Consider the following 25,630-nt stretch of genomic DNA (forward strand, 5'->3'; position numbering starts at 1 on the left):
AGAAAGGTGGAAACGGAAAAAGACAAAGAAAGAAAGAAAGAAAGAAAGAAAGAAAGAAAGAAAGGTGGAAACGGAAAAAGAAAGAAAGAAAGAAAGAAAGAAAGAAGGTGGAAACTGAAAAAGACAGAAAGAAAATGAAAGAAGGGTGGAAACAGAAAAAGACAGAAATTTGGAAAGAAAGACAGAAAGAAAGATAAAGTGGTAAGAAGGACAGACAGACAGACAGACAGACAGACAGACAGACAGACAGACAGACAGACAGACAGACAGACAGACAGACAGACAGATAGATAGATAGATAGATAGATAGATAGATAGATAGATAGATAGATAGATAGATAGATAGATAGATAGATGTACTTTATTTATCCCAAACTGGTAAACTCCAGTGTAGCAGCAGCTGCATGGCACACATTCAATAACAATATAAAACCACAGTCAACATGAGTAACGACAAATATAACAACAGAGCAAACACTACACGCTGTACACTATAAATTAGAAATATAAAAAGATCTGAGTAGAATCTGGATAATAACTGTAACGTGCTGAAAAACAACTGTAATGTGCTGAAATAGAACTGTAAGGTGCATTCCGTGACTAAATTGTGATATTGTTTCTATATGAAATGAGCATTTTTTTTTAAATTATAGCATTATATTATTAAAGCATTTATTATTTACTAATTTATTAAATCGCATGAAGATTCATTCATCAAATTGATGTAAGGGTAAAGTTACCATAATGATACAGAAAAAGCAAGTTTCTATAACATTTCTTCTTACTATGATGCTGGCGTTGATGTAATCCTGTTTAGCAGAGTTGAGCTCAGTCTTCAGCTTCACCCGTGAGTGATCATCTGAGGGGCAAAAAGGAACAAATCAATAGAGGAATGAGTGTTAAATGTGGAAAAGATTTATGTCTGAACTCTGAAGTTATTGTATTCTTTGTTTTTCCCTTTTGCACCTACATTGTAGCTGAAGTACATTTATTCGCTGATCTTACTATGTGCATGTATGAGGTTTTGTGTACCAGAGGTGACGTTGCAGACTGATGAACTTACAAGGGAGTGATTCAGCTTGTCTGTTTTTGTCCATATTTGCTGGATCTTGAGCCACCGCTACTGAACTGGGCTCGGCCTGGTAGGAGCACAAAGCCTCCCACTCCTTCTGAAGGCGGTCCTTATTACGCAGGTGATCCTCCATGTACGCCTGACAAAGGACATAACACGCAAAATTGAAGCATTTTAACCCTTTCATGCATGAATAATGAGACCCTTAATAAAGATTTTTTTCCTGAGTGTTTTTATTCCTTTTTAGGCATGTTTTTTCAAGAAAATTTTCTTATGAACCTGTTTTTCATGGAGCTGCAAACATGTCCACTCAGCTGGACACTATGTATTTAATTTTTGAAGCAAAGAAACATGTATTTACTGATATTTTGTGTGAAAACTATGAAATAAAAACATTTTTATTGCTTGTTGTAGGTAACTCATTTATCAGACAGGGATAGTTGTTTGTTTACCTGCTTTACTAGTTTGTTTGATAAATGAATTATCTACAATAATTCTATGTGGAAGACAGTATGAACCTTTACCAGACATTTTTAATGCTACTAATCTGAAGTTTTCTCACATTTTAACATGCTAATACCAGTCATTACTCACTTCATGGAGATAATATGCAAAAAAACCTGACAACTTTTGTTTAAAAAACTGTTAATTACAGACTTATAACAATAACACGCACTTCATTTACACTTAAACATGTTACTCTAGATCAGGTTGTTGAGCCGCATTATGTAATAAATTCCCATTATGTAATAAAAATTCAAAATGTAATAAGAATGTCACATCATCTTGTAATAAAGATGCATTATGTAATAAACTGACGTGTTTTGTAATAAACTACCTCAGTGCATTATGTAGTAAATTTTTTCGCATTATGTAGTAAGTTATTACAATTTGAGAAATTTATTACAAAATGCACTTGACACAGTTTTATTTTCAGAAAAATGTAATAACATGGTTCATTACGTAATAACGACACTCAAGTAGATTTTTTCCCCTCTTTAATTCAAGTAGCCCTGCAGATTAGTAGTTGTAGTAGTGGTAATGATAGCCTACCTATTAGCATTACATTCACAATTAGTACACATATTCCAACATGCACACACAAAGTAGAAAATGCTGATGTTGAGCAATAAATAGCTGTATTTCTAAACAGAACCTTTTTAAGGCAAATTAAAATATTTTGATCAATATAAGATGTCTATGCCAGTTGGAAAAAAAAAAAAAAAAAAACTTAGGAAAGTGTCTTTAACGATGTAAACAACATTTCTGAATATAAAAAAAAGAGCTAAACGTCACACACATTTGGTGGCTAACTTGTAACTAAAATGTATTTTGCCGGTAAACACACACTAATCAGTGCCAAACACGTGTCTAAATGACTAAATGTGTCATGTGCATTTTGGAATAAATTTCTCAAATTGTAATAGCTTACTACATAATGCGAAAAAATTTACTACATAATGCACGGAGGTAGTTAATTACAAAATGCGTCAGTTTATTACATAATGCGGCTTTATTACAAGATGACGTGACATTCTTATTAAATTTTGAACTTTTATTACATAATGGGAATTTATTACATAATGCGGCTCAACACAGGTTTATCAAGAACAGTAAAGTTACAGTAATGGTATGAATGTCAGTGTATGGGATGGTGCATTAGCGTCCACTGTGTTGGCTGATACGGAACTAAAACAACAAAATCCATGAATATATGAGAGAACAGCTGTAGAAAACTGTAGTGACCACTAGGGCCGAAAGATAGATCGTTATCGTATCGATATCGAGATACGAACATTCAAGATATTAATATCGAAAAAGCAATGATATAAACGATATAGATTTCCCCCGTGCTCGCCCTGCATGTACAGCTCTGGAAGTCGCAACAAATCTAATTTATTTGCACTTTATGTTAATGCTGATGACTGGCAGTGAGTTCTTATTAATAAAACTGCACTTTCCACATTCTTTTGTATTATGATGATAGTATTTTTCTGAAAAATGCTCAGTTTTCTGTGGTGGAAAATTTACTTCTATACTGCCTGGTACATCTTCTTTATTGCCGAGTCGTTATTCATGTCATATGTCTCTGTGTGTGATATTTACAACTGTGTAACATCCTGACCCAAGAAGGGAGTTCTTGCCTTGATTGGAAACCCAAACACCTAAATGTCTGAATGTGTAGATAGAGGATGGCGCCTGCACTCCAGATAGGATCCAAGCAAGGTTAGGGTGAAGAGGTCAACATGACATTTTCACAGAGCAGAGAAGGAGTAGTATGGAGTAGTACGATGTACGTAAGGAATGACATCATAGTTTGAGGGGGTTGGATTTTGGTTCTATATAATCTTTAATTTTTCTCCTGTTTAGGCAGACTGCACTTACAGAGCTTGTCTGTGAATGACTTCTCAAATAAATGATCATTTATTTTAACTCTAACTTTCTCTCCTCTTCTTCGAGTGAGTGGTCAGTTGAACATTTACACAACAATTTGGCGTCACGTACAGGATTCCATGAGTGATTCGGACGGGGAGCGGATGTTGGTGGACTGATCATCCTACAGGCCAAAAAGTGGCTGTAGCCCCGTGGATAAATGAATTACCTACAATAATTATATGTGGAAGACAGTATGAACCTTTACCAGACATTTTTAATGCTACTAATCTGAAGTTTTCTCACATTTTAATATGCTAATACCAGTCATTACTCACTTCATGGAGATAATATGCAAAAAAACCCTGACAACTTTTATTATGATGTTAGTATTTTTCTGAAAAATGCTTGGTTTTCACCGAACGTAGTCATATCGTATCAATATCGAGATACCTGGCATGAATATCGAGATATGGAATTTTGTCCATATCGTTCAGCCCTAGTGACCACTATGCATGTAAAGGTTAATCGTTCATCTACTGCTGAATATGAATGGTTTTGTGAAATTCTTACCAGTATCATATGACCGGTTGAAATGTCCATGTTCGACTGGGCGGGCTCTTCGCTCCACGATGGGGTGGAGCTGTGGGTAGAAGACGGGCTGTGCTGTGGACCGTCACTGAACTGTGAAGAAACGCTACTGACACGAGACGTATCCGTTCCCCTTCGCCCACCAGCTCCTGTTCCTATCGCAGATCCAGCCATGTTGCCATTCACGCCTCCCACACAGTCCTGGCGGCACAGGGAGGATTTGGATGCCATGTGCTGCCGACATAGCTCCTGAATGGATAGAGGGGAAGTATAAGAGCAAAAATATGAATGAGTGTGTTTCCTGATTGGCTGTTTGAGTCAACCTCTATTGAAATACATGTGTTTAGTATATCTTCATTGAGTTGTTCTCTCTTCGCTGTACGGTATTACGTTTGTTCAGAGTTCGATATTATCAGGTTGTTTATATCTTTATCTGCTGGAAGGAAGTAATTCTTCTGATTCACCTAAAATCAGACTTAAACTACCATCTGCTGTTTTTCAATTGTGCATTATTCTGTTTTAATATAATATTGAAGTTTTGTTTTTTTTTTTTTTTAACTCTTTTGTGTTTTTAACCTGAAAAGACCCAGTGCTACTTTAGTGGCAGTTTGCAAATGAATTTTTTTTTATATTTTTATGGATTTTATTGATTCATTTTGCACATACATAACATTAATCAAAGTCATAATAAAACAGAAAAGGTGCAGTTAGAGGAAGAAAGCCTAAATGGCTTGTTTTAAAGCCTCTACCTTATAAATGCATAAACATTATAAAAGTTATGACACTTCCATTGTCCATACATAGTCAGAATTCATTAAAAAAAGAAAGACAATATAAATATACTTATACTTACAAATATATTTATACTTTCTTAAGTGATTTATTAACATTTATTATAATAATGTCCTCTGTATTTTGTGTTTTTTCAGTGTAAATCATGTATTTTCTAATATTTAATTCAATGATAAGGTAGATGTTCATTAAAGCTCAGATTAAAGTTGAGGGTTATTATATCAAAAACAGACAAAAATGAAGAAAAAGCGGCTTTTTCTGTAAAATATATCATTAACTGAACATAAACCTACTATCACTGATCCAACTCCATGAGTTTTACTGGTGAATAAATGTAGAAGATGACGGTGTTTGCACGTTCACTACAGAGTCTCTGAATGTCCAAATGGGTCATATCTGATGACCATGAAAAGATGACAAACTGTATATTACACCGATTATTTACATATATTCATAGGATTAGTGGATTAACCGGTATTAAACAGTTTAGATTAGTACATGGTTTAAGACGCTGGTGGATATTTGGATCTTTATGGGTTAAAACTGTGTTGTGCTGCACTCCCTAGTGTCAAATATAGTAAAGATTAATCCAGATTAAATATGTGCACATCTATACCTATAACAACCATTGGGTAAAATTTCATTAAATTTACTTTAAGAGAATTACAGAATTTGGGTTTTGACTAGAAATTGTGCATGGGCCAATTTGACCCATTAATATTTTTGTTTTTGTTTGTTCTAGTGTTAAATAGTAGAGCTATAAACCAGATTTCCAAGATTTGTTTGAATTGTCATCTAGTGAGCAATAACACTGATCAACAACAAATTCATTGTTTAAGTTTTTTGAGCTGATTTAGGATAATTTTGGTGTGCTGAATCCAAAAATCACATTAATTTTGCTCAATCAGGTCAACTTTCTGAACTATGCTACATATTGGCTTTTTAACATTTTTGCTTACATTTATGGCCATTTTCACATCATATGATACAAAATTCTTTCATATTTCTTGCAATAAATGAGTTCTGAAGATTTTACTTTTGCCAATTTATGATTAATGTTTTTTTTAATATTACAGGTGAATGAAATGGCTTCGACTAGAAGATCTTGCAAAAATAAGCCTGACGTATTCTGCTGCATCTGCGGTGAATACACCATTGTACCTAACAGGAATCCTGTTAGAAAATGTTTTTTTTTTCTCTTAAAACCTATTTTGGGTGAGAACTACTTAAAAAATCAACTGATAAAGTCACAAAAATGTAATCAATTTTGTGAGAAGATCAAATTTTTCTAAATCAAATTAGCAAAAAAACCTGACCTGATTGAGAAAAACAGATGTCATTTTTGGATTTAGCGGTGCAAAATGGTCCTAATTCAGTTGAAAAAACCTAGACAACTTGCAAAAAACATTTTCTTGTAACCCAGTGTAATCAAACCTGAAATTATTACTGAGCCTTCAGAGGAGGAAAAAAAAAACATCTTGTGCCCAACAGATAAACCTCCAGTATTAACTCTTTCGGTGCCAGACAGTTAAGGGGCTAATAAGCCTTAAAAGTGCCACAGAATTTGGCCGTTTTTCAGTATTTCGCATCGTTTGTATAATCAAAGTCTGAATTGTCATCAGAACTCATTTTCTAGCAGATGGGACTGTTTTGACAGATCGCTGTGTTTACGATATTACTAAAAAATGGCCATCTAATTTGCATATGATTTCATTCATAAATTCATTCATAAAATTTCCCAAGCAGAGAATGAAACGCGAGCTCTTCCTTGGTCAAAAACCGCTCGGTAACATCCGACCGATTGCTACTTAGATTCAAAACACACCGGACGCAGCCGATTCATTATTGATCGTAATTTGCAAGAAGATTTGAAAGAACGTCATCGAAATGTGAGAAAGAAATGGGGGTGGATGGTTTGTTTGTACACAAATATGGCGTGTTCTCCAAAGCCGATCTGATCGACCCGTGGCACTTTAAAGGTTGTATTCGTAAAGCCGATTTAATCGGCCCATGGTATTGAAAGAGTTAATCATGGTGATATATTATAGATTCAATATGTAAAATCCTTTTCTGTTATGTTTTTGTGACATTTCAGATGGAGCCTGTTGTTTGTTGTTATCATTTATTGAGGTTATCCAGCTCCATTCCTAAAATAATGATTATCTCACTTGCTTAAATCCATGATTACAGTCTGTACAATAATTTTTACACTATATGAACAAAAGTATTGGGATACATTGACACAAATCAACAGAGGCGTGTGCTACAAAATGATGACAAATCTCACTAAAAAAAACAGAACAAAACAGCCTTTAAATACAAAAATATATATTTGATATCCATCATCATAATTACTGACATGGACATTTTATCATTATAACATTTTATTTCATTTTGAATAAGAAGTCCCACAAACTATAGGTGTGATATTGTGTCCCAATATTTTTGTCCATACAGTGGATTTAGAACAACTGGTTCAATTCTTCTGCAATAATCCTTATACTTCAATGCCTCTTTTCCATTCCTGTGGTAATATTACCTCCTGTTACCATACCATACCATACCAACTTTATTTATAATGCACTTTAAGAACTTTACAGCTGGCCAAAGTGCTGTACACCAAACATAAAACAAGGGATTAAATAAGTAAATAAGTAAGTAAAACTAGTAATAACACAGGGTGTAAAGCGGGCTAAGAACAACAAAATACAACCATCATAGAAAGAGATTCAATAATTAGCCCCACGCACCGCTAGCTCCAAGAAAAATTATGTATAAAAACATGAGCATATATAAATCTGAACTATTGAACCTTTAAAGACTAATTATGATAAGATGCAGAGTATGTTACCCATACACATTGTTTTCTTCTGTATTCATTTGTTCTCTTGTTTGTCTGCCCTTATTGTTGGGTTTTTTTTTTTTGGTTATTGTTATAATTGTCCATAAAACTCAATAAAGACTTAAGTTACCAAAAAAAAGATGCAGAGTATGTTACTGTTTCTTCAATTTGAAATTCAAATATTTGTTGAAGCACTATTACAGACCTGCTATTCTCACTGAATGTGGTTAACATTCTGAGTGTAATAAAATATGCTGTGTAACATCTACACATCAAGTGACTGCACATTTAAAGTAAAGTTGGCAAAAATTAAATCGGACTTGAAATCTACTTGTGATCGTTGTGAAGCTGAACCAGCCACACTGTCTCGTATGTTCTGGTTTTGTTCAATACTGAAAAAAACATTTGGTAGTCTATATTTAAATTTCTTTCTGATGTAATATTGAACCTCAGGCAACAATTGCAATATTTGGCATTACATCACATTCTTTTCATTTTAACCAAAAGTCTAAAAATCTGCTTGCCTTAGCTCATAGACTAATACTACTTAAATGAAAAAATAAACAACCTCCAATATTTAAATCTTGGTTTCTGGATCTTCTACATCATTTAACATGGGAAAAAATTAGATATGCTATTAGAGGATGTGCCAATAAGTTTTTAAGTAGCTGGCAACCTGTTTTGAATCACATAAAAAGAGGTAGATCCCTCACTTTTTCCAGAGTAGTCTTATTAATACGAGTCTGTGACTAATATCTGTGTTCCTTATTTTTTATTATTATAGTTAATTATCATCTTTTTTTATGGTGCAACAGGGTGGGAATGTTCATAGGTTTGGGCATAAAAAAAAAAAAAGAAACATGACTATTGTGGAAATGCGATTTAGGGGTGAGACAATGTTATTAATATGAATATGTTTATGTTATATGTTAATCTTGGTTATAATCATTTGATCGTGTTATGTGAATGTATTTTGGTCATGTAATAAGAAGGGGAAACATCAAGAAAGAAAGGGAATGATGGAAATAAGATGTGCCTTGCAAGACTCACAGAGTGTTCGCCCCCCAAGATTGGCTGGATAGTAATCAAACGGGGGACATAGGTGAATTTTCCCAAATGTAAGTAAAAGGGTTTTTTTTTCGCTCCTATCTTGCAATGATTTAATGCAGTGTTTTTCAACCTTTGGGTCGGGACCCCATGTGGGGTCGCATGGAATTCATATGGGGTCGCCTGAAATTTCTAGTAATTGATAAAAAAACAATGTAAATAAATTACTAATAAAAACATTTTTTAATGATTTAATGATGTATTTCACTTTTCCTAATAAAAATCAAGTTCAAATAAAATGCAGGATGTAACATCTGAGAGGACCAAACAGAGAATGGCAAGATTTCTTCACCCGCCTGGCCCCACTAAGACATCTCCAACAGAAAAATGTCTGTTTTGAATGTCTGGGGTCGCCAGAAATTTGTGATGTTAAAATGTGGTCATGAGCCAAAAAAGGTTGGGAACCACTGATTTAATGCATTATTCAATTATATGAAATTTTTAAGTTTTGCTATTGTATTAATGTTAGTTTTAATTATACCCATATAAAAAAGGGAGGATTTTAAGGTGGTTAGTTTGTGTTTGAGATGATAAGTGGAGGTGACACAGTAGCCAGAACTAAACTTTACATATGTATGTCAACCAAAGGAATGTGGGTAAAATCATTAGGCGTGAAATCCAGTTCCAGATGATGGACTGGAAGGAGACCGAGGGATTTTGGAGACCCAAGTCATCAGGTATAAAAGGACAAAGACAACAAAGATTTGATGAGAACTTTGCTGCGTGTCTCCCAGCGCAGTTTGAATAAAGACTGACCAACGGAAGATTAATGAATCAGTGTCTTTTGTTTATAATATCCACAAGTCGATCTTATCAACTGTATTATGCTTTTCTGAATGATTCAATATGTAATAAAAACACTGAACAAAAAAAAAAGCGATTGCTCATGTATTTCAATACTTATTTTAACCCTTAGTTAGGGGTCCACGGTCACAGCCTCGTGACTGAATCATGTGACATTTTCAACACGTTGTAGCGTCAGAAGTCGGTCACGTAGACCACAGGGGACGATGGCATTTGAAAGTGTGGACTTGATGTTATTTGATGTTGATAGAGCAAATACAACTGGAGATACAATGATTTGAACTCAGAGCAAATAAACTTGAATAAAAGTATGAAAATGAGGTGGGTGGGCGATATATGTCTGACCGTATCTTTGTCATTTTTTGTCCTTTTTCAAAACTAGAGCTGCAACTGATTAATCGATTAGGTGCTTGAAGCAAATGCAAAAATTCACGATTCGATTAATGGTCTCGAATTGATTGAAGGGAAATATTCTATTGCAGTTTTCCTGAATTGAAGCTTCTTTGTGGGGCGACACGGTGGTGCAGTGGTTAGCACTCGTGCCTCACAGCAAGAAGGTCCTGGTTCAATTCCAACACCTGTCGATGGGGGGGTGGGACCTTTCTGTGTGGAGTTTGCATGTTCACCCCGTGTCTGCATGGGTTCTCTCCAGGTCCTCCGGCTTCCTCCCACAATCCAAAGACATGCACTGATAGTTTAATTGGTTAATCTAAATTGCCCGCAGGTGTGAATGTGAGAGTGATTGTTTGTCTCTATATATTCAGCCCTGCGATGAACCGGCGAAATGTCCAGGGTGTACCCTGCCTTCACCCGTAAGTAGCTGGGATAGGCTCGAAGCGACCCCCGTGACCCTAGTGAGGATAAAGCGGGTTCAGATAATGAATGAATGAAGCTTCTTTGTGCACCACAATTAGCATCTGTGTGAAATACAACATTGGAACCAATGTTTAACAGCAGAGAAATGAAGGAAACAAAGCTTTGATTCAGGAGAATTGTGGTTGAATGATTTTTTTTTGGAACACTTTGAGTCAATTAATCGGTTGCAGCTCTTTTCTAAACAGGAAAAAAAAAACAGCTGTTTCTAATCCACAGATTGCATTAGCATTACAGGTAAGGGTGAGAATGACCCCCACCTGAACCGGATGTGGAACCCAGGAGGACCGGGGGTGGGGGAACCAGAGAAAAGGCCTATGTAAAGATATGCTTTTATGTCAGATATTTGAGTATAGTTTTAATTTATTACAGTTTAAATTTTATATACCTAATATTTGGAACCAATATTCACTTTTCAAGTATTTGAAAAGGTTCATTAAGCATCTTTGTGTTATTTATGCAATAAATTATATAAATTTTTCAAATCGGATTTTAATCATCTGATGTATGCAGATGATATAGTCATAATTGCTCCATCTGCCAAGGGCGTCCAGCAGTTGCTCAACACTTGCTCCCAGTATGGTCAGTCTCATGATATTTTATTTAACTCCGATAAGTCAAAGATTATGTTGTTTTACATAAATAGTTAGAATGTAAAAACTAAACTTGAGTTGAATAACCTTCTATTAGAATATGTCAAAACCTACAAGTACTTTGGACATATTGTTTCTGATAATCTTAATGATGATAATGACATTCAAACTGAAGTTAGGAGTCTTTATGGCAGGAGTAATTTTATCTCTCGCAGGTTTTATTTTTGTTCCACTACTGTTAAGAACAAATTGTTCATATCTTTTTGCTCGAATATTTATCTCTGTTACTTGTGGGTTAATTTTAAACGCTGTACTGCTCACTCAGTCAGAGTTGCTTTTAACAATGCATTCCGTATTATACACGGTTTTTATCGTAGCTGTAGTGCTAGTGGTATGTTCTGTTTTAATAATGTTTGCTCTTATGATGAGATGTTACGGAAAGCAATTTTGAATTTTATACTGCATTGAAGTCACTCTAGAAATGTTGTGATTTTTACAATTGTTAACTCTGACTTTTATGCTGATTCTACACTTGTTAAATACTGGCAACAACATCTTTATACTTGTTATTGAAGATAGGGTGTGTGCATGCGTGTTGTTTTTACATTTATAACTCTTTTTATTATTATAATTAATTTTTTTTTTTAACGTTTATTATACTCTATGGACTGTACAGGGTGGGGAAGCAAAATTTACAATGAACATTTAGTTGTTTTTTCTCAGCAGGCACTACGTCAATTGTTTTGAAACCAAACATATATTGATGTCATAATCATACCTAACACTATTATCCATACCTTTTCAGAAACTTTTGCACATATGAGTAATCAGGAAAGCAAACGTCAAAGAGTGTGTGATTTGCTGAATGCACTCGTCACACCAAAGGAGATTTCAAAAATAGCTGGAGTGTCCATAAAGACTGTTTATAATGGAAAGAAGAGAATGACTATGAGCAAAACTATTATGAGAAAGTCTGGAAGATACTATTAAAGAAGAATGGGAGAAGTTGTCACCCGAAAATTTGAGGAACACTTGTGCAAGTTTCAGAAAGCGTGTGAAGGCAGTTATTGAGAAAGAAGGAGGACACATAGAATAAAAACAGTTTCTATTATGTCAATTTTCTTGTGGCAAACAAATTCTCATGACTTTCAATAAACTAATTGGTCATACACTGTCTTTCAATCCCTGCCTCAAAATATTGTAAATTTTGCTTCCCCACCCTGTAACTATTTACATGTCTGATACAAATAAATAAATGAAATGAAAATATATATTTTGTGTATTTTTTGGCCTTTTATGTTGATATAGTAGGTTAAAGTGAAAAAATAATAGGCAGATGAGATAGATGAAGTTGTGCTGAAAAAAAAGATACCAAACATGAGTATAGTAAACATTTCTTTATATAATATATAAAGGTAAAATCAAAAGTACACAAAAATGGCCAAAATAGACTCAGAGCCCTAAGGGTTAAAGCCTTTGCATGTAAAGCAGTATTTCCTCAGTCCAGACTCTGCCCTCATACCTGGTAGTCAAAGTGTGTTTCGGCTCCTCCCTCTGGCCCCAGACCTAGCTTGCCATTGGCCACTTGCTGAACATAATGCCTGAGACAAGCAACAGCCATGGCCAATACCAGCACTCCTCCGACGACTGCCATGGAAACAAGGGTGATGACCGTCCCACTGGATCCCTGGGAAACCCTGGTTACCTGAGGGAGACCCCGTGCATCCGTCCTCTGGGGGAAAAAAATAGAGTCATTAGCAAGATAGGAACAGCGTGAGGGAAAATAATGAAAACGTATTATCAAAATCTAATCAGCTACCGTCTTCGTGTTCCCATCTACTGGAGCATTTAAGAGGGTTTAACTCAACTGAGGCTACACTGGGATATTTATTTCTTCTGTTGAAAACTGGAAAGGTTACACATTTCTTTTTGTCAACAAATTATTTTCCCTGCAACTGAACATGACAGCAAAGTGCGCCCAGTGTGGATGTGATACAGTGCTGTAAAAACAGAGGTCTGAGAGGTTAAGGAACTATGTAGCAAGACCCCATTAAAAGGCAGCAGAGGCTGAGTAGAAAACAGTAAACCGTGACCGAGTACATGCCTCCTATTGCTACTGTAATTTGAGTTTGCCCCTTGCTGTCCACCTCTTTTTGTTCACTTGTATTTCTACTTTGGACTGTGCCATCCTCTACACATCCAATAAAACACAATCTTTATTTAGCTGGTCTTAATATGACAAATATGACAAAGAACACAACTCTGTTTAAGTTTTTTTTTTTCTCTTTTTTGGGGGGTTTAATAGGTTTGTTGTATAATTAGGTTTTTTTTTAAGATTGTGTCTGTGTGGTTCCTTATGTCTAAGTACATGTTTAGGGAAATGTATAATTTAAAATAATAATAAAAAATAAATGAATAATAAGACAAAAATGATAAAGAACACTACTCTAATGTCAACACGCAGCAGCACAGATGAGATCAATAAACCGACCAGCATTAGAAAAGTATGTGAGCATTGTAAAGAGGAGTTGATAATATTATTTATTTTGTTGTTTTTTTTGTTGTGTTTTGGGTTTTTTTCTCATTTTTGGGGGTTTAATAGGTGTGTAGGTTTGTTGTTTAATTTGTTTATTATTTTTTTATATGGTGTCTGTGTGGTTCCTTATGTCTAAGTACATGTTTACGTAAATGTATAATTTAAAATAATATTTTTAAAAAATGTAAAAAAAAAAAAATAAATAAAGCAATAAGACAAATATGACAAAGAACACAACTCTAATGTCAACACACAGCAGCACAGATGAGATCAATAAATCCACCAGCACTAGAAATACATTTTAAAAGCTAACCTTGGAAGCTATGAAACAACTAAAGTGGATTTCGATCTGCGTTAAAAGCCAAAACCAGAAATAAAAAACAGAAAAGTGGGAACATTTCTGCAGTGTTCTACCATTTGAAACATCCCAGCTCACATTTACATTACACTAGCGTATTATCTTGTTTTTTTTTTGTTGTTTTTTTTTAGACTAAACGACCTTTCATAATCATCCTATTATTCACAAAATTCTGATGATGATTCATGAGCTGCTTAGATGAACAGAGAATAATGTGGTTGATAACACATGTTGCCATAGCACCTGGGATCTGGGAGAGCTGCAGTAGGGGAGGGTGGGCTGGAAGAGATAAAGCACCATAGCAACAAGTGGAATGTTCGCCGTTACGAGTTGTCACCCTGCTGATTTGATCAGGCCACTTGCCCTCCAGGTGGTACATGCTCACACCCACACAGAAACAGCTGAAGTGTAGTGACGCTACCACGGGGCTGACAAAATGCACTTCAGTGGTGCAGAAACAAGAACATGGGGAGGCACTTTGATAGCTTAATCTGCCATGTTCCGAATAGATTAAAACGAAAATGATTAAAAAGAAGAAAAAAAAAGATGGTGGACTGTTTACACTGCAGTTGCTTTGACAGCTGCTCCATATGTTAGTGGTAGGACAGTGGAAAGGAAATTCCCCACAGTGGTATATAGTACAGGGTGGGGAAGCAAAATTTACAATATTTTGAGGCAGGGATTGAAAGACAGTGTATGACCAATTAGTTTATTGAAAGTCATGAGAATTTATTTGCCACAAGAAAATTGACATAATAGAAAATGTTTTTATTCTATGTGTCCTCCTTCTTTCTCAATAACTGCCTTCACACGCTTCCTGAAACTTGCGCAAGTGTTCCTCAAATATTCGGGTGACAACTTCTCCCATTCTTCTTTAATAGTATCTTTAAGAAAGTTGACATTGCTGTGTGATGTTCTATTGGTTGCATGTTCTAAAATGCCCCAAATAGTATAATCCAGAGGGTTTAGATCTGGGCTAGAAGGCGGCCATAAACATAATTCCCAAAAATTGCTAAAGTTGGATTTGTTGCTGTTGTCAACAAGTGTTTTGGTGTTCTTGTGTAAGATTTTAACTTCATATCATATTTTACTGCATTTCTAACGGTCTTGTTGTCTACCTCAAGTTCAATTGCCATTTTTCTCATGGATTTGGTTGGATCCTTTAGGATTTTGGATTTGAGAGCTTTAATAAAAGCTTTGGTACGTTTTTTGTTGCTTCCTCCACTTCCAGACTTTCTCGTAATAGTTTTGCTCATAGTCATTCTCTTCTTTCCATTATAAACAGTCTTTATGGACACTCCAACTATTTTTGAAATCTCCTTTGGTGTGACGAGTGCATTCAGCAAATCACACACTCTTTGACGTTTGCATTCCTGATTATTCATATAGGCAAAAGTTTCTGAAAAGGTATGGATAATAGTGTTAGGTATGATTATGACATCAATATGTGTTTGGTTTCAAAACAATTGACGTAGTGCCTGCTGAGAAAAAACTACTAAATGTTTATTGTAAATTTTGCTTCCCCACCCTGTGTGTAATGTGTGTATGTGTTTGTGTGGGTATAAAGTACCTCTCCCACGCCAGTTTGGACAATCTTCAGACCTGTCTCCGACTCCAGGAAGTTCTTTTCAGATACTGGAAAAGCAAAGAAACAATAAATATTATTACAGGGTTTCTCCAGGTATCAGCAAATCTAATTTAATGCTTTTTGATGCCCTTTTTAATGCCACTTTAAACAAATGTAATGCCCATGTCCAACTGCAGATACAGTTTTATATATAATAATCCAACAAAGTGGAAGCGCTGCTGGGTCTTCTTCTTGGTGATTATCCACAGGTGCTCTTTGGAAACTTGTGGTGTGTCTGGTTATTTAGAGTCAAAAAAATCCGCATTAGTATGCTAGATTTCAAAAAATATATCCAAGGCACACTGTAGGATTTGTGTAAAAATAAAATGCCTTTATTAATTCATAGCAGTCTTTAAAATACAGCCAACGCGTTGCGACCTCTGGTCTTCATCAGGGCTTTTTTCACTAGTGAGTTGCACACCTTCATACAATCACTTTAATGACCTGAAGGAGGGAGGTGTGAGGGAAAAAAAAAAACATGCATACTGACATACATATACATATGCACACACATACACATATATAAACAAAAAAAAACAAAGAATAAAAATGAAAAAAATGAAAAGAAAGAGAGGAGAAAAAAAAAAAAAAAAAAAAGAGGTAGCTCCATGAACAGTGGTCTGAGAGATGCATCACTCTGAAGAATTTTCCAGTTTCTATAGTTTTATATACATATGGCTTTAACCAGGTTCTGAATAGTTCCTCCTCCAATCACTTCTGCTGAAACTTGCATTTTCCCATTTTTCCGACATGTGCTAATATTCCCTCCGCTCTTTCGTCACAGAATGAGCACGCTCACAGCACGTTGCATTCCAAGCATCCATTGGCCATAAACAATAACCAATTAAAGGGTTCCGCCTGTCAATCATCACACTATACTTCCAATCAAAACTATGAAATGTTTATATAATCAAAATAAATCGTGAATAACTATGCTTTTTTTTCAATCAAGTGGATTTGATTTTTTAATGCCTCTGGACATCGAATTTAATGCTTTTTAATGCCATTTAAGGTCTTAATTTTCATAAAATCTATTTAATGACTTTTAATGCTTTTTAATGACCTGCAGAAACCATGTATTATCTGTCAAAGTGGGGGAAAAAACACATTTGATCACAATATTAATATTTATCAGTTGAGTGATTTCATAGGCTGATGTGGGCGTATCACACATGTACCTGTTTCAGACCAAAGACCAGACAAACCACACTGCAATGCTCATCCTCTTAACCCATACAGACCCAGTGCTACTTTTGTGTCAGTTCCCAAATGAATTTTTCTCTATATCTAACCTTTCTTAAGTGATTTATCGCCATTTATTAAAATATTATCCTCTGTATTTTACATTTTTTACTGTGAATCATGTATTTTCCTATTTTTAATTTAGATGTTCATGAAAACTCAAAGGTTATTATATCTCAACAGAGACAACTGAAAAAAAAATTACTTTTTCAATAAACTGTATCATTAACTGAACATAAATTTCTCCATCTACTATCACTGATCCAACTCCATGGGTTTTACTGGTGAATCAATGATGTAGAAGATGACAGTGTTTCTACGTTCTCTACGGAGCGTGAACGTCACTTAGAGGGATTCTTAACCCATAAAGACCCAGTGTTACTTTTGTGGAAGCTCCCAAATGAATTTTTCTCTTTACTTAACTTTCTTAAGTGATTTATCACCATTTATTATAATATTATTCTCTACATTTTGCATTATTTTAGTGAAAATTAGTATTTTCCTATATTTAATTCGCTAATCATGTAAATGTTTGCAAAAGCTCTGATTAAATTTGAGGGTTATTAGATAAGAAACAGAGAAAACTGAAGAAACTGTGACTTTTTCAGCAAATCTATCATTAATTGAACATAAACCAAGTGTGTCCATCCACTGTCATTGATCCAACTCCATGTTGTAGAAGATGACGATGTTTCCACGGTAACTATGGAGCCTCTGAACGTCCCAATGGGTCATATCTGATGACCGTGAAAAGATGATGAACGGCATTTTACACCAATTATTTACATGTATTGATAGGATTAATGGATCAACAGGTATTACACAGTTTACATCAGTAAATGATTTTGGACACCACTGGATGCCTGGATCTTTATGGGTCTATAAATGAGTTATATTTTGTTTTACATTAAAATACTGATTTTTTAAAACTCCTGAGTACAGGTATTGCCTCCATTACACAGATGTGTTGTATCTCACCTGCTTTGGCGGCCACCTCTGCTGCAGTCATGTTGTGTTCATTTTGACGGATCCGAAACGTCAGTGCAGGACCTACCACACTGGCAGCACACACAGGAACACACAAATACACATAAGAACTGGGGAAAAAAAACACCTATAGGAATGAGTGAACACTTTAAGTCACATACACTGCTGTCTTCATACCTGATGTTGATGAAGCTGCTGGTTGTCAGGTGTATTTTATCAGCCAGTAGTTCCAGCAGCTTGACACCATCATACAAACTCAGAGGACTGAGGAAGAAAAATATTTTCTTTTTGTCAACATTATTTTTAAAGAACCTTTTGTACTTTGACAGCATTTGCTCTTTACCCTGAGTTTTTCTTATTTCAGGGTTTCTGCAGGTATCAGCAAATCTAATTTAATGCTTTTTAATGCCACTTTAAACCAATTTAATGCCCATGTCCAACTGCAGATACAATTTTATATATAGTCTTATGACAGTTTTCTGTTGACAGGCTTCAGGTTCTGAATAGTTCCTCCTCCAATCACTTCTGCTGAAACTTGCATTTTCCTGTTTTTCCAACATTTGCTAATATTCCCTCCACTCTTTCATCACAGCATGAGCATGCTCACAGCACATTGCATTCCAAGCGCCCGGTGTTGTGACTTCGTGTATCGGCCATAAACAATGGCCAATTAAAGGGTTCCACTTGTCAATCATCACACTATACTTATGATCAAAATTATTAAACATTTATATAATCAAAACAAATTGTGAATAACTATGCTTTTTTTCAATCAAGTGAATTTTTGAATGCCTCTGGACATCAAATTTCATGCTTTTTAATGCCATTTAAGACCTTCATTTTCACAAAATCTATTTAAGGACTTTAAATGACCTGCAGAAACCCTGTATTTGTGGGTTTTAGCTTTTTTTACAGTAAACAAAAGAGTTTTCACCTCTGGTTGGTGACGATGTACCCATACTCCTCCTTAGCTCCTGTGCCCTCCACTAGGGGTGGTTTCTCCTCCTTCAAACCTTGTCCAGTTTCAGCTGGAGGGGCTTGTGGGGGGTGGGAAACAGACAGAGGAAGGCCAGCGGATTTTACAGGAGACGTAGCTGGAGCTGAGGCTGACGATGGAGCAGGGGGGGCGTTAGGAGGACCCGGAACAGGAGCAGGCTTCTCTGGTTTACCTGTCGCACTGTCCGATTTTAACAGCTGCATCTAAGAGGAAATAAAGAGCTGACAGTGTAAGAACAGTATGATGCATCTGAGGAACACTGCTAATGACGGACACAAATGTACCTCTTTAAGGGCAACAAGGTCTTTCTCGAATGGATCTGTGTTGAGACAGAAAGTACAATGTCAATATGCTTTGCAGTGTGCTAGATCTGTGTAGATATTAACCTTTTCTTCTTGTTTTGTTCAGGTTGTTCATGAAAAACCCCTCTTGTCAAAATATAAATACATAGATTTATATGATTTTGAAGATCCACAAGAATATATATTTAATTTTTGCAAAAAAAAAAAAACAAAATAAAAAAACAAAAACAGTCCACCAAAATCTCTACATATACAAATCATATTCATTCTCAGGTCTACCTGCAGTACAAATAGATGTTCCCTGCTTTGCTAAGAGTCCAATTTTAATGTTCGTGCACTGATGTCTTCATGTATCCACATTGCACTTGTAAAATTGTATATAATATCACAATCATAGGCTGTAAAAAGTGAACAGCGGACAAATCCATCAACTGGTTTTTGGATTTTTGATTTGAGGCCAGGAGTTTACATTTTGGTCTTTCCATACACTTATTAATACAACGTTGTAGATGCTAAAACCTTCTGTTTGACCTAAAATCTTATAAATGTGGGAATAAATAAGTTAGACCACCAGAACAATTAAACAAATGAGACTAGAAAGACTCCCAGACTATAATAATTTGCTTAGTAGTTTTAAGTTAATGTAAGTTTATGGGACATAGGACTTTTGGAGTCAGAATCCAACAGCTGTTATAAGATATTTCTTCAGTTTGGAGCCTTGGTTGTTATCCCTTGATCACAATTTGATGCAAAATGACTGTCTGACAAATGTTGATGGTAGGTTTCGCTTCTTAAAGTCAGGTTTAACTACAGACAGTATGCTTATTTACAGCATGTTTGTTTTTTATTTTATTACACCCCCATCCCACTACCTCTTTTTGTATGTCTTTTTATATCTATCTCATATTTACTGTAACTGTACCTTGATTTTAAATGACTTAGTTTTTAGTTTTTTGTTGCATTGTCAATATGTATATTTATCCCAACTGACCTATTCATTATGTTTTTTGTGCAGATCTGCGTGTCAGTTTGTATTGTTGTGCCTTTGTTGTGTAGTATGTGTGTGGTCCTGCTGTTTGGGACAAATAATAAAACTGATTCTGATTCTGAATACACCAAGACCTGGGTAACTATGTTTCATTCATATCATGTCACATGGTTTGACATAGTTTAAAATGTTCTGCCTTCTGTAGATTAATATGAAAAAAGTCCAAAATGTCAGTTCAGTGCACAGTGAATGACAAAGGTTACAGTGAACAAACACTGATGGAGTTTAAAGTAATATTCTGAGCAGACCTCAGACCAGTGTACTGAGGTGCACTGTAGTCAGTACACAGTATTGTACCTGTCTTGTCTTGGGCCTGCAACAGCTGCAGAATGAGAGCCAGTTTGTAGAGCTGCTCCTGACTCAGCTCCCTGGGGTCGATGCCGTATCTCTGCAAGACTCCTGACATCCTCTGGAGCAAACCATCTAGTACATGAGAGCAGAGTTAGCGTCGACTTCAGGATGTCCAGTAGATTTAGAATTTATCGGTGAGAGTCTTGCCTTTTACTTGGTACCTATCTGCTGCACTTGGTAAACAATTACATCATGTCATCCCCATTTCCAGAGCTTGTGATGGGAGGGATGCATCGTTTAGCTGTTTAAATTATAGATGAACTTTTTACTCACCATTGTTTCCAGGTAGAGAGCTAAAATCCTGAGGAGGCTTCTTGTTTTGTATAGTTGGTTGTCTGCTGGCAGTCCCAAGTCTCTCCTCTATGGTATAATCTTCCACATAGTCCACTGGTATGTCCAGTTCCAGGTCCTCATAATAAGGCAGACCTGCCAACCATCATTAATGATTAAAGTTAGTATCACTGTGATGGAATATGTTGTCCTCTCCAAATGTTCTACACTTTAATGCTTGCTGAGAAGTTTATTTATTTATTTTTGGTTGTGTTTTTGCAGGGCTGTCTACCTGCAGGAGCCATGGGAGCTGCCCCTCTGTGCCGATAAGAGGGTTGGGCAGATGCAAGGTACAGAGACAAAGCTTCCTGCAGCAGCTGCCTATCACGCTCTCTCTCCCTCTGATTGGCCTGGGACCGTGAAGAGGGGCGGGCGTAACCAGCTCCTGCTCCAATGAGAGATCTCTCTACTTCATCCTGGTACCTGTGCTGTGATTGGAAGAGATATGCTGATGTGGTATACATGCACACTTTCTACTATTATTTAAAACTGTATGTTAACATTTGGTTGAGGTTTTTTTTCTTCTCTTTTTGATTATATTCTTTTTTATAATCTTAAACTGGATATTTCTGGTTAAGTCAATATAGTACTTGCTTAGGAATGTACAGTGGTGGAAAAAATTATTAGAACACTTGAAGTTTAAGAGCAGGGGTCACCAATCCTGGTCCTCGAGGGCCGGTATCCTGCATGTTTTAGATGTTTCCCTCTTCCACCTCACCTGATGGTCATTATCAGGCTTCTGCAGAGCTTGATGATAGGCTTATCATTTGAATCAGGTGTGTTGGAACAGGGATACATTTAAAACATGCAGGATTCCAGCCCTCGAGGACCAGGATTGGTGACCCCTGTTTAAGAGGTTTAATCTATTTCCTTTCTTTTGATGGCTGTCAAAATACCCATAAAATATATGAACTATCTGCAAAGTCATCATTACACACCAAAGAATATAGCCATAAACCACAGAATGGAGACATCATAAGGAGGTTTAGGTCATTTTTTATACAAAAAACATGCCAGCTTTATTTCATTGTCAATGTCACACACATCACTTTCCTTCACAAATGAAGCCAAATTCCTTGTGTGATCATTGTCAGGTGTGATCATGGTTAAAGTGAAGGTGATGCAAGAGTCTTAGGACACAGCTAAGTGACTTTAGAATTTACAAAGTTTACCCTGCTCATTAAGTTAAATATTAAAATTAAAGGTGGATAAAAGCAGCAGGACTGACATCATCTGATATCTGTTGTGCTCAGAGCGACCATTCTTTATGAACATTATGAAACAAAATCATGTTTTGGAAGCAAAAGAAGATCAATATTTTCAGATCTGTCAAGAATTTTGGCCGCCACTGTCTATTACGTATCAATTTAGGAAAAGTAATGTTTGGGTGTATACCTGGTGGTATGTGTATGGGTCCACAGAGGCTGTTTGCATACGTAGTGGGGACTGAGGAGGCTCGACGATCATGTAGTCCACATAGTTGCCACCAGGAGGTGTGGAGCCTGACTTAGAACTGTGGTGATGTGGACTGTGCTGTTTGGATCTGGAAACCACAGAGGCAAAAAGAGGAAGTTTAGAATTGATATAAAGCAGATAAAGCAGTGGTTCCCAACCTTTTTTGGCTCATGACCCCATTTTAACATCACACATTTCTGGTGACCCCAGACATTCAAAAAGGAGACCTTTTTTTGCTAAAATTAATCTGTGTTTGATCATGGAATAGTTTGCTATATTATGTTGCAAATAAACATTAATTTTAGACGACATTTAGGCTATATAATGTGTATTACTACGGACGGAGGCAGAAAAGCCAGGTGGAGATTACTGCACAAAGGGAGAATTTTATTTTCCTTGGCCAGGATATGTACAGTCAGTCCAGCTTGTATTTACAAGGCTGACAATTAATACTAAACAAACAATAACTCAAACTATGAATTATGAATGAGCTGCAGCATCTGAAACCGACCACAATGAACATTTGAAAGATAAACAGTACCACAGTGCTTCAGTTTCAGCTTCACAGTTTGTCATGTCTTTTATGTATTGGGATTGTCTCTCTCAACTCACCATACATTTTTTATTAGTAAGTTTTTTTTTGTTTGGTTTTTTTTTTTATCAATTACTAGTAATTTCAGGTGACCCCATTTGAATTCCCGACCCCAAGGTTGAAAAACACTGACATAAAGGTAACCATTCTTGCCTTCCTTACTGAAGAATACTTACTGAGACAAATAAGACGAGGGAGAAGAGGATGAGTTCGGCTTAGACGTTTGGGTGGTGTGGGGAACTCTCTTCAGCTCCTTCGATAAAATATACTGGGTGATGTCATCCTGCCAGGAAAGACCTGAACAAACATCAACATTAGCGATTAAACACAGGCGTACAAACAGTATAAGTACGAAAGGAAGAGGCAAACCAGACAGAATCTACAATCAGCGCTGCAACTTCAAGCAGTGGTCTAAATTTTCATTGCGAATAAATGGCCTCAGGTCTGAGACAAAGTTATTTCATACAAGCAAATGAATGTAGATGGGGGCAGTTATATCAGTATGCTGGTTTCACCACTTAAGTCCAGACTGAAATATCTCTGCAATTACTGAATGGACTACCAAGACGGAAGATGGTCTGGAACTCCTGATGACTAATGATCCCCTGAGTTTTTCTACCACAAAATTACTTCTACTTTTTGTGCATTTGAATCATCTCAGTTATTACCGAAGTGGTCGGCCAGAGATGACTTTTATCTTACCTTGCAACATGAGCTGTTTGAGGACTTCCTGCATCCTCTTCAAAACAGGAACGGACACTTGGTACTGGACTTGGTCCTGTTTTGAGCTGCGACACTGGCCAAACAGCCCATCTGGAATAAATACACACAGGGAACACAGGTTTCAGCATCATTTCTTACATTCGTATGCAATGCGTGCACCTCAATAGCCCACAGCAATGAGTCATAGTTTTGAAGTGAAACCCACACAAGGACTTGACAAGGCTCTGTCACTCTTAGTTTTTGTGCTGGACAGATTTCGCAGACTGTCATTTGAAATAGTCTCCAACCTCAAGGCAGCCTTGTGGCAGCAAAAATAATGAAAGCATATTACTGCTTACCACTATTCTCTGTGAATTTGTCCTCTCATAATCATGAATAAAACATTTCATCCATTTTAAAATATATTCTCTTTGCAAAAATGTAGCACTGATGCACATGAAATATAAGCTGATGGTTCCAAGCTTTTCCAAGATAGTATATGATGTTGATGCACTGTTGACTACTGATATTATAAACACATTATAGTTAATAACTAAACTGAGAGCATTAAAACAGTCTGGAGTCAGTGTGTTCATTCTAGAAAACTCCTACCATCCAATATTAAAATGTAAGTTCAGTTTATGTTCACGCTTTGAATCAGATAATTAAAGCAAATTTAGAAAACACATCACATCTACAAAGCCAGGACTTTCATACCTAAGTCTCAGTTCAGATGAAGACCGCTATGTGACTGGAATAAACCGACACACTGGGTGTTTGGTGCACTGATGACTCACCAGTCATTCACCATATTCGCTAAATGTGCACCGACCGACCTGCTACAGTCAAACACAGAAATCTAACACTAAACAGATTAGAGAGGATTAATACTTTTAGATGCACTCATTTCATATGAAGCGGCACAACCTAGTTTTTTTTTTTTTCCCATTAAGTAGAATATTCATGGTTTAATTTTATTTTTTGTATAAATGCACTACAGCAATTTAAAAATCTTATAATGCCTTTATTATCATACCAGTTGTTGACAAGAGATACAGAGGAGAGGACACATTAACTGCCCAGTTCAGATCCAGTATATTTATAATTAAATACAAATCAAGTAGATTCCACATTTCACATCTAAGAGAGGTAAAAATGACACATTCTGTCATTCCTGTTGGAAAAGTAATTGACAATAAAAAGAGGAAGAGCGGGAAGAGGAAGAGGTGTGGAAGGTGAATGGATTGGATTCAGCAGACTGCATGGCTTCATGGGATTGGAACTATTTTTGGACCTATAGTCATTTCTTTTGATGTCATTTTTGTGGGGAGAGCACACAAAAATGGACTGGATGGTGCAATGTGGTAAACATACAAAAGAGAAATGTACTCAAAACGAGTGCATATTCTCAGTGGTTTCCATTTTTAATCTTAGGGCTCTTTATTTTTTGGAATGTAAAGGTGTTTGCAGCTGATGGTTTTGAGTATTTTGGATCTTCAGTATTCAATACCAGTGTTTCTTAGGCTGCTGTCCACCTTGTGTTTTGACAGCATGTACTATCACGGCCAATAATGAAAGCCCAAGCCTTCCCATCAGGTCGCACACCTGTTACCCACTGTGTCGACATCTCAGGAGGCTGAAGTGTGGCGAGGTTATGGGTCCCCCGTGGGCACAAATGTTACACTGCATAACCTTGATGTTTTCTGTCTGTGCAGTGACACCAAAGAAAATGAACAGGACCTTATGTCGTGTAAAACTACAAAGTCAGTTTTACATAATGTTTCACAGTTGGGCCTTGAGAGCAAGGTCGTTTTAAGAGAATCCAACTGACCTCAAACCGTACAACATACAGGCCAAACAACACCTCTCATGTCTGATGATGTTTTGAAGTCTACACGGAGAGATCAAACTGAAACTCTAAAAGTGAAAGTGAAAAGAAGCTTTAGAATGAATACACCTGTTATTATAATTTACTGTACGGTGTCCTTGAGTGCCAAGAAAGGCACCTATTAATAAAATGTTTTATTATTATCATTATTACTATTATTATTATTAT

At 36.2% G+C, this 25,630-nt stretch overlaps 1 protein-coding gene across 1 annotated transcript in view; it reads right to left on the reverse strand.

Annotated features, from left to right (window-relative positions):
* Positions 1–25,630, reverse strand: part of ptprna (protein tyrosine phosphatase receptor type Na) — a 52,986-nt gene that overhangs the window by 21,586 nt on the left and 5,770 nt on the right. The window contains exons 3-17 of the mRNA XM_030124389.1: positions 23,575–23,685; positions 23,049–23,169; positions 22,221–22,368; positions 21,058–21,253; positions 20,769–20,921; positions 20,442–20,567; positions 19,079–19,113; positions 18,732–18,997; positions 17,975–18,061; positions 17,789–17,868; positions 15,512–15,576; positions 12,570–12,779; positions 4,019–4,285; positions 1,064–1,211; positions 786–859 (exon numbers count right to left, since the gene is read on the reverse strand). Of these exons, the coding sequence (XP_029980249.1) occupies positions 786–859; positions 1,064–1,211; positions 4,019–4,285; positions 12,570–12,779; positions 15,512–15,576; positions 17,789–17,868; positions 17,975–18,061; positions 18,732–18,997; positions 19,079–19,113; positions 20,442–20,567; positions 20,769–20,921; positions 21,058–21,253; positions 22,221–22,368; positions 23,049–23,169; positions 23,575–23,685 (2,087 nt within the window). The remainder of the gene's footprint in view (positions 1–785; positions 860–1,063; positions 1,212–4,018; positions 4,286–12,569; positions 12,780–15,511; positions 15,577–17,788; positions 17,869–17,974; positions 18,062–18,731; positions 18,998–19,078; positions 19,114–20,441; positions 20,568–20,768; positions 20,922–21,057; positions 21,254–22,220; positions 22,369–23,048; positions 23,170–23,574; positions 23,686–25,630) is intronic.

This window comes from Sphaeramia orbicularis, chromosome 21 (assembly GCF_902148855.1).
Source record: "Sphaeramia orbicularis chromosome 21, fSphaOr1.1, whole genome shotgun sequence".
In the NCBI taxonomy this organism is placed as follows: domain Eukaryota; kingdom Metazoa; phylum Chordata; class Actinopteri; order Kurtiformes; family Apogonidae; genus Sphaeramia; species Sphaeramia orbicularis.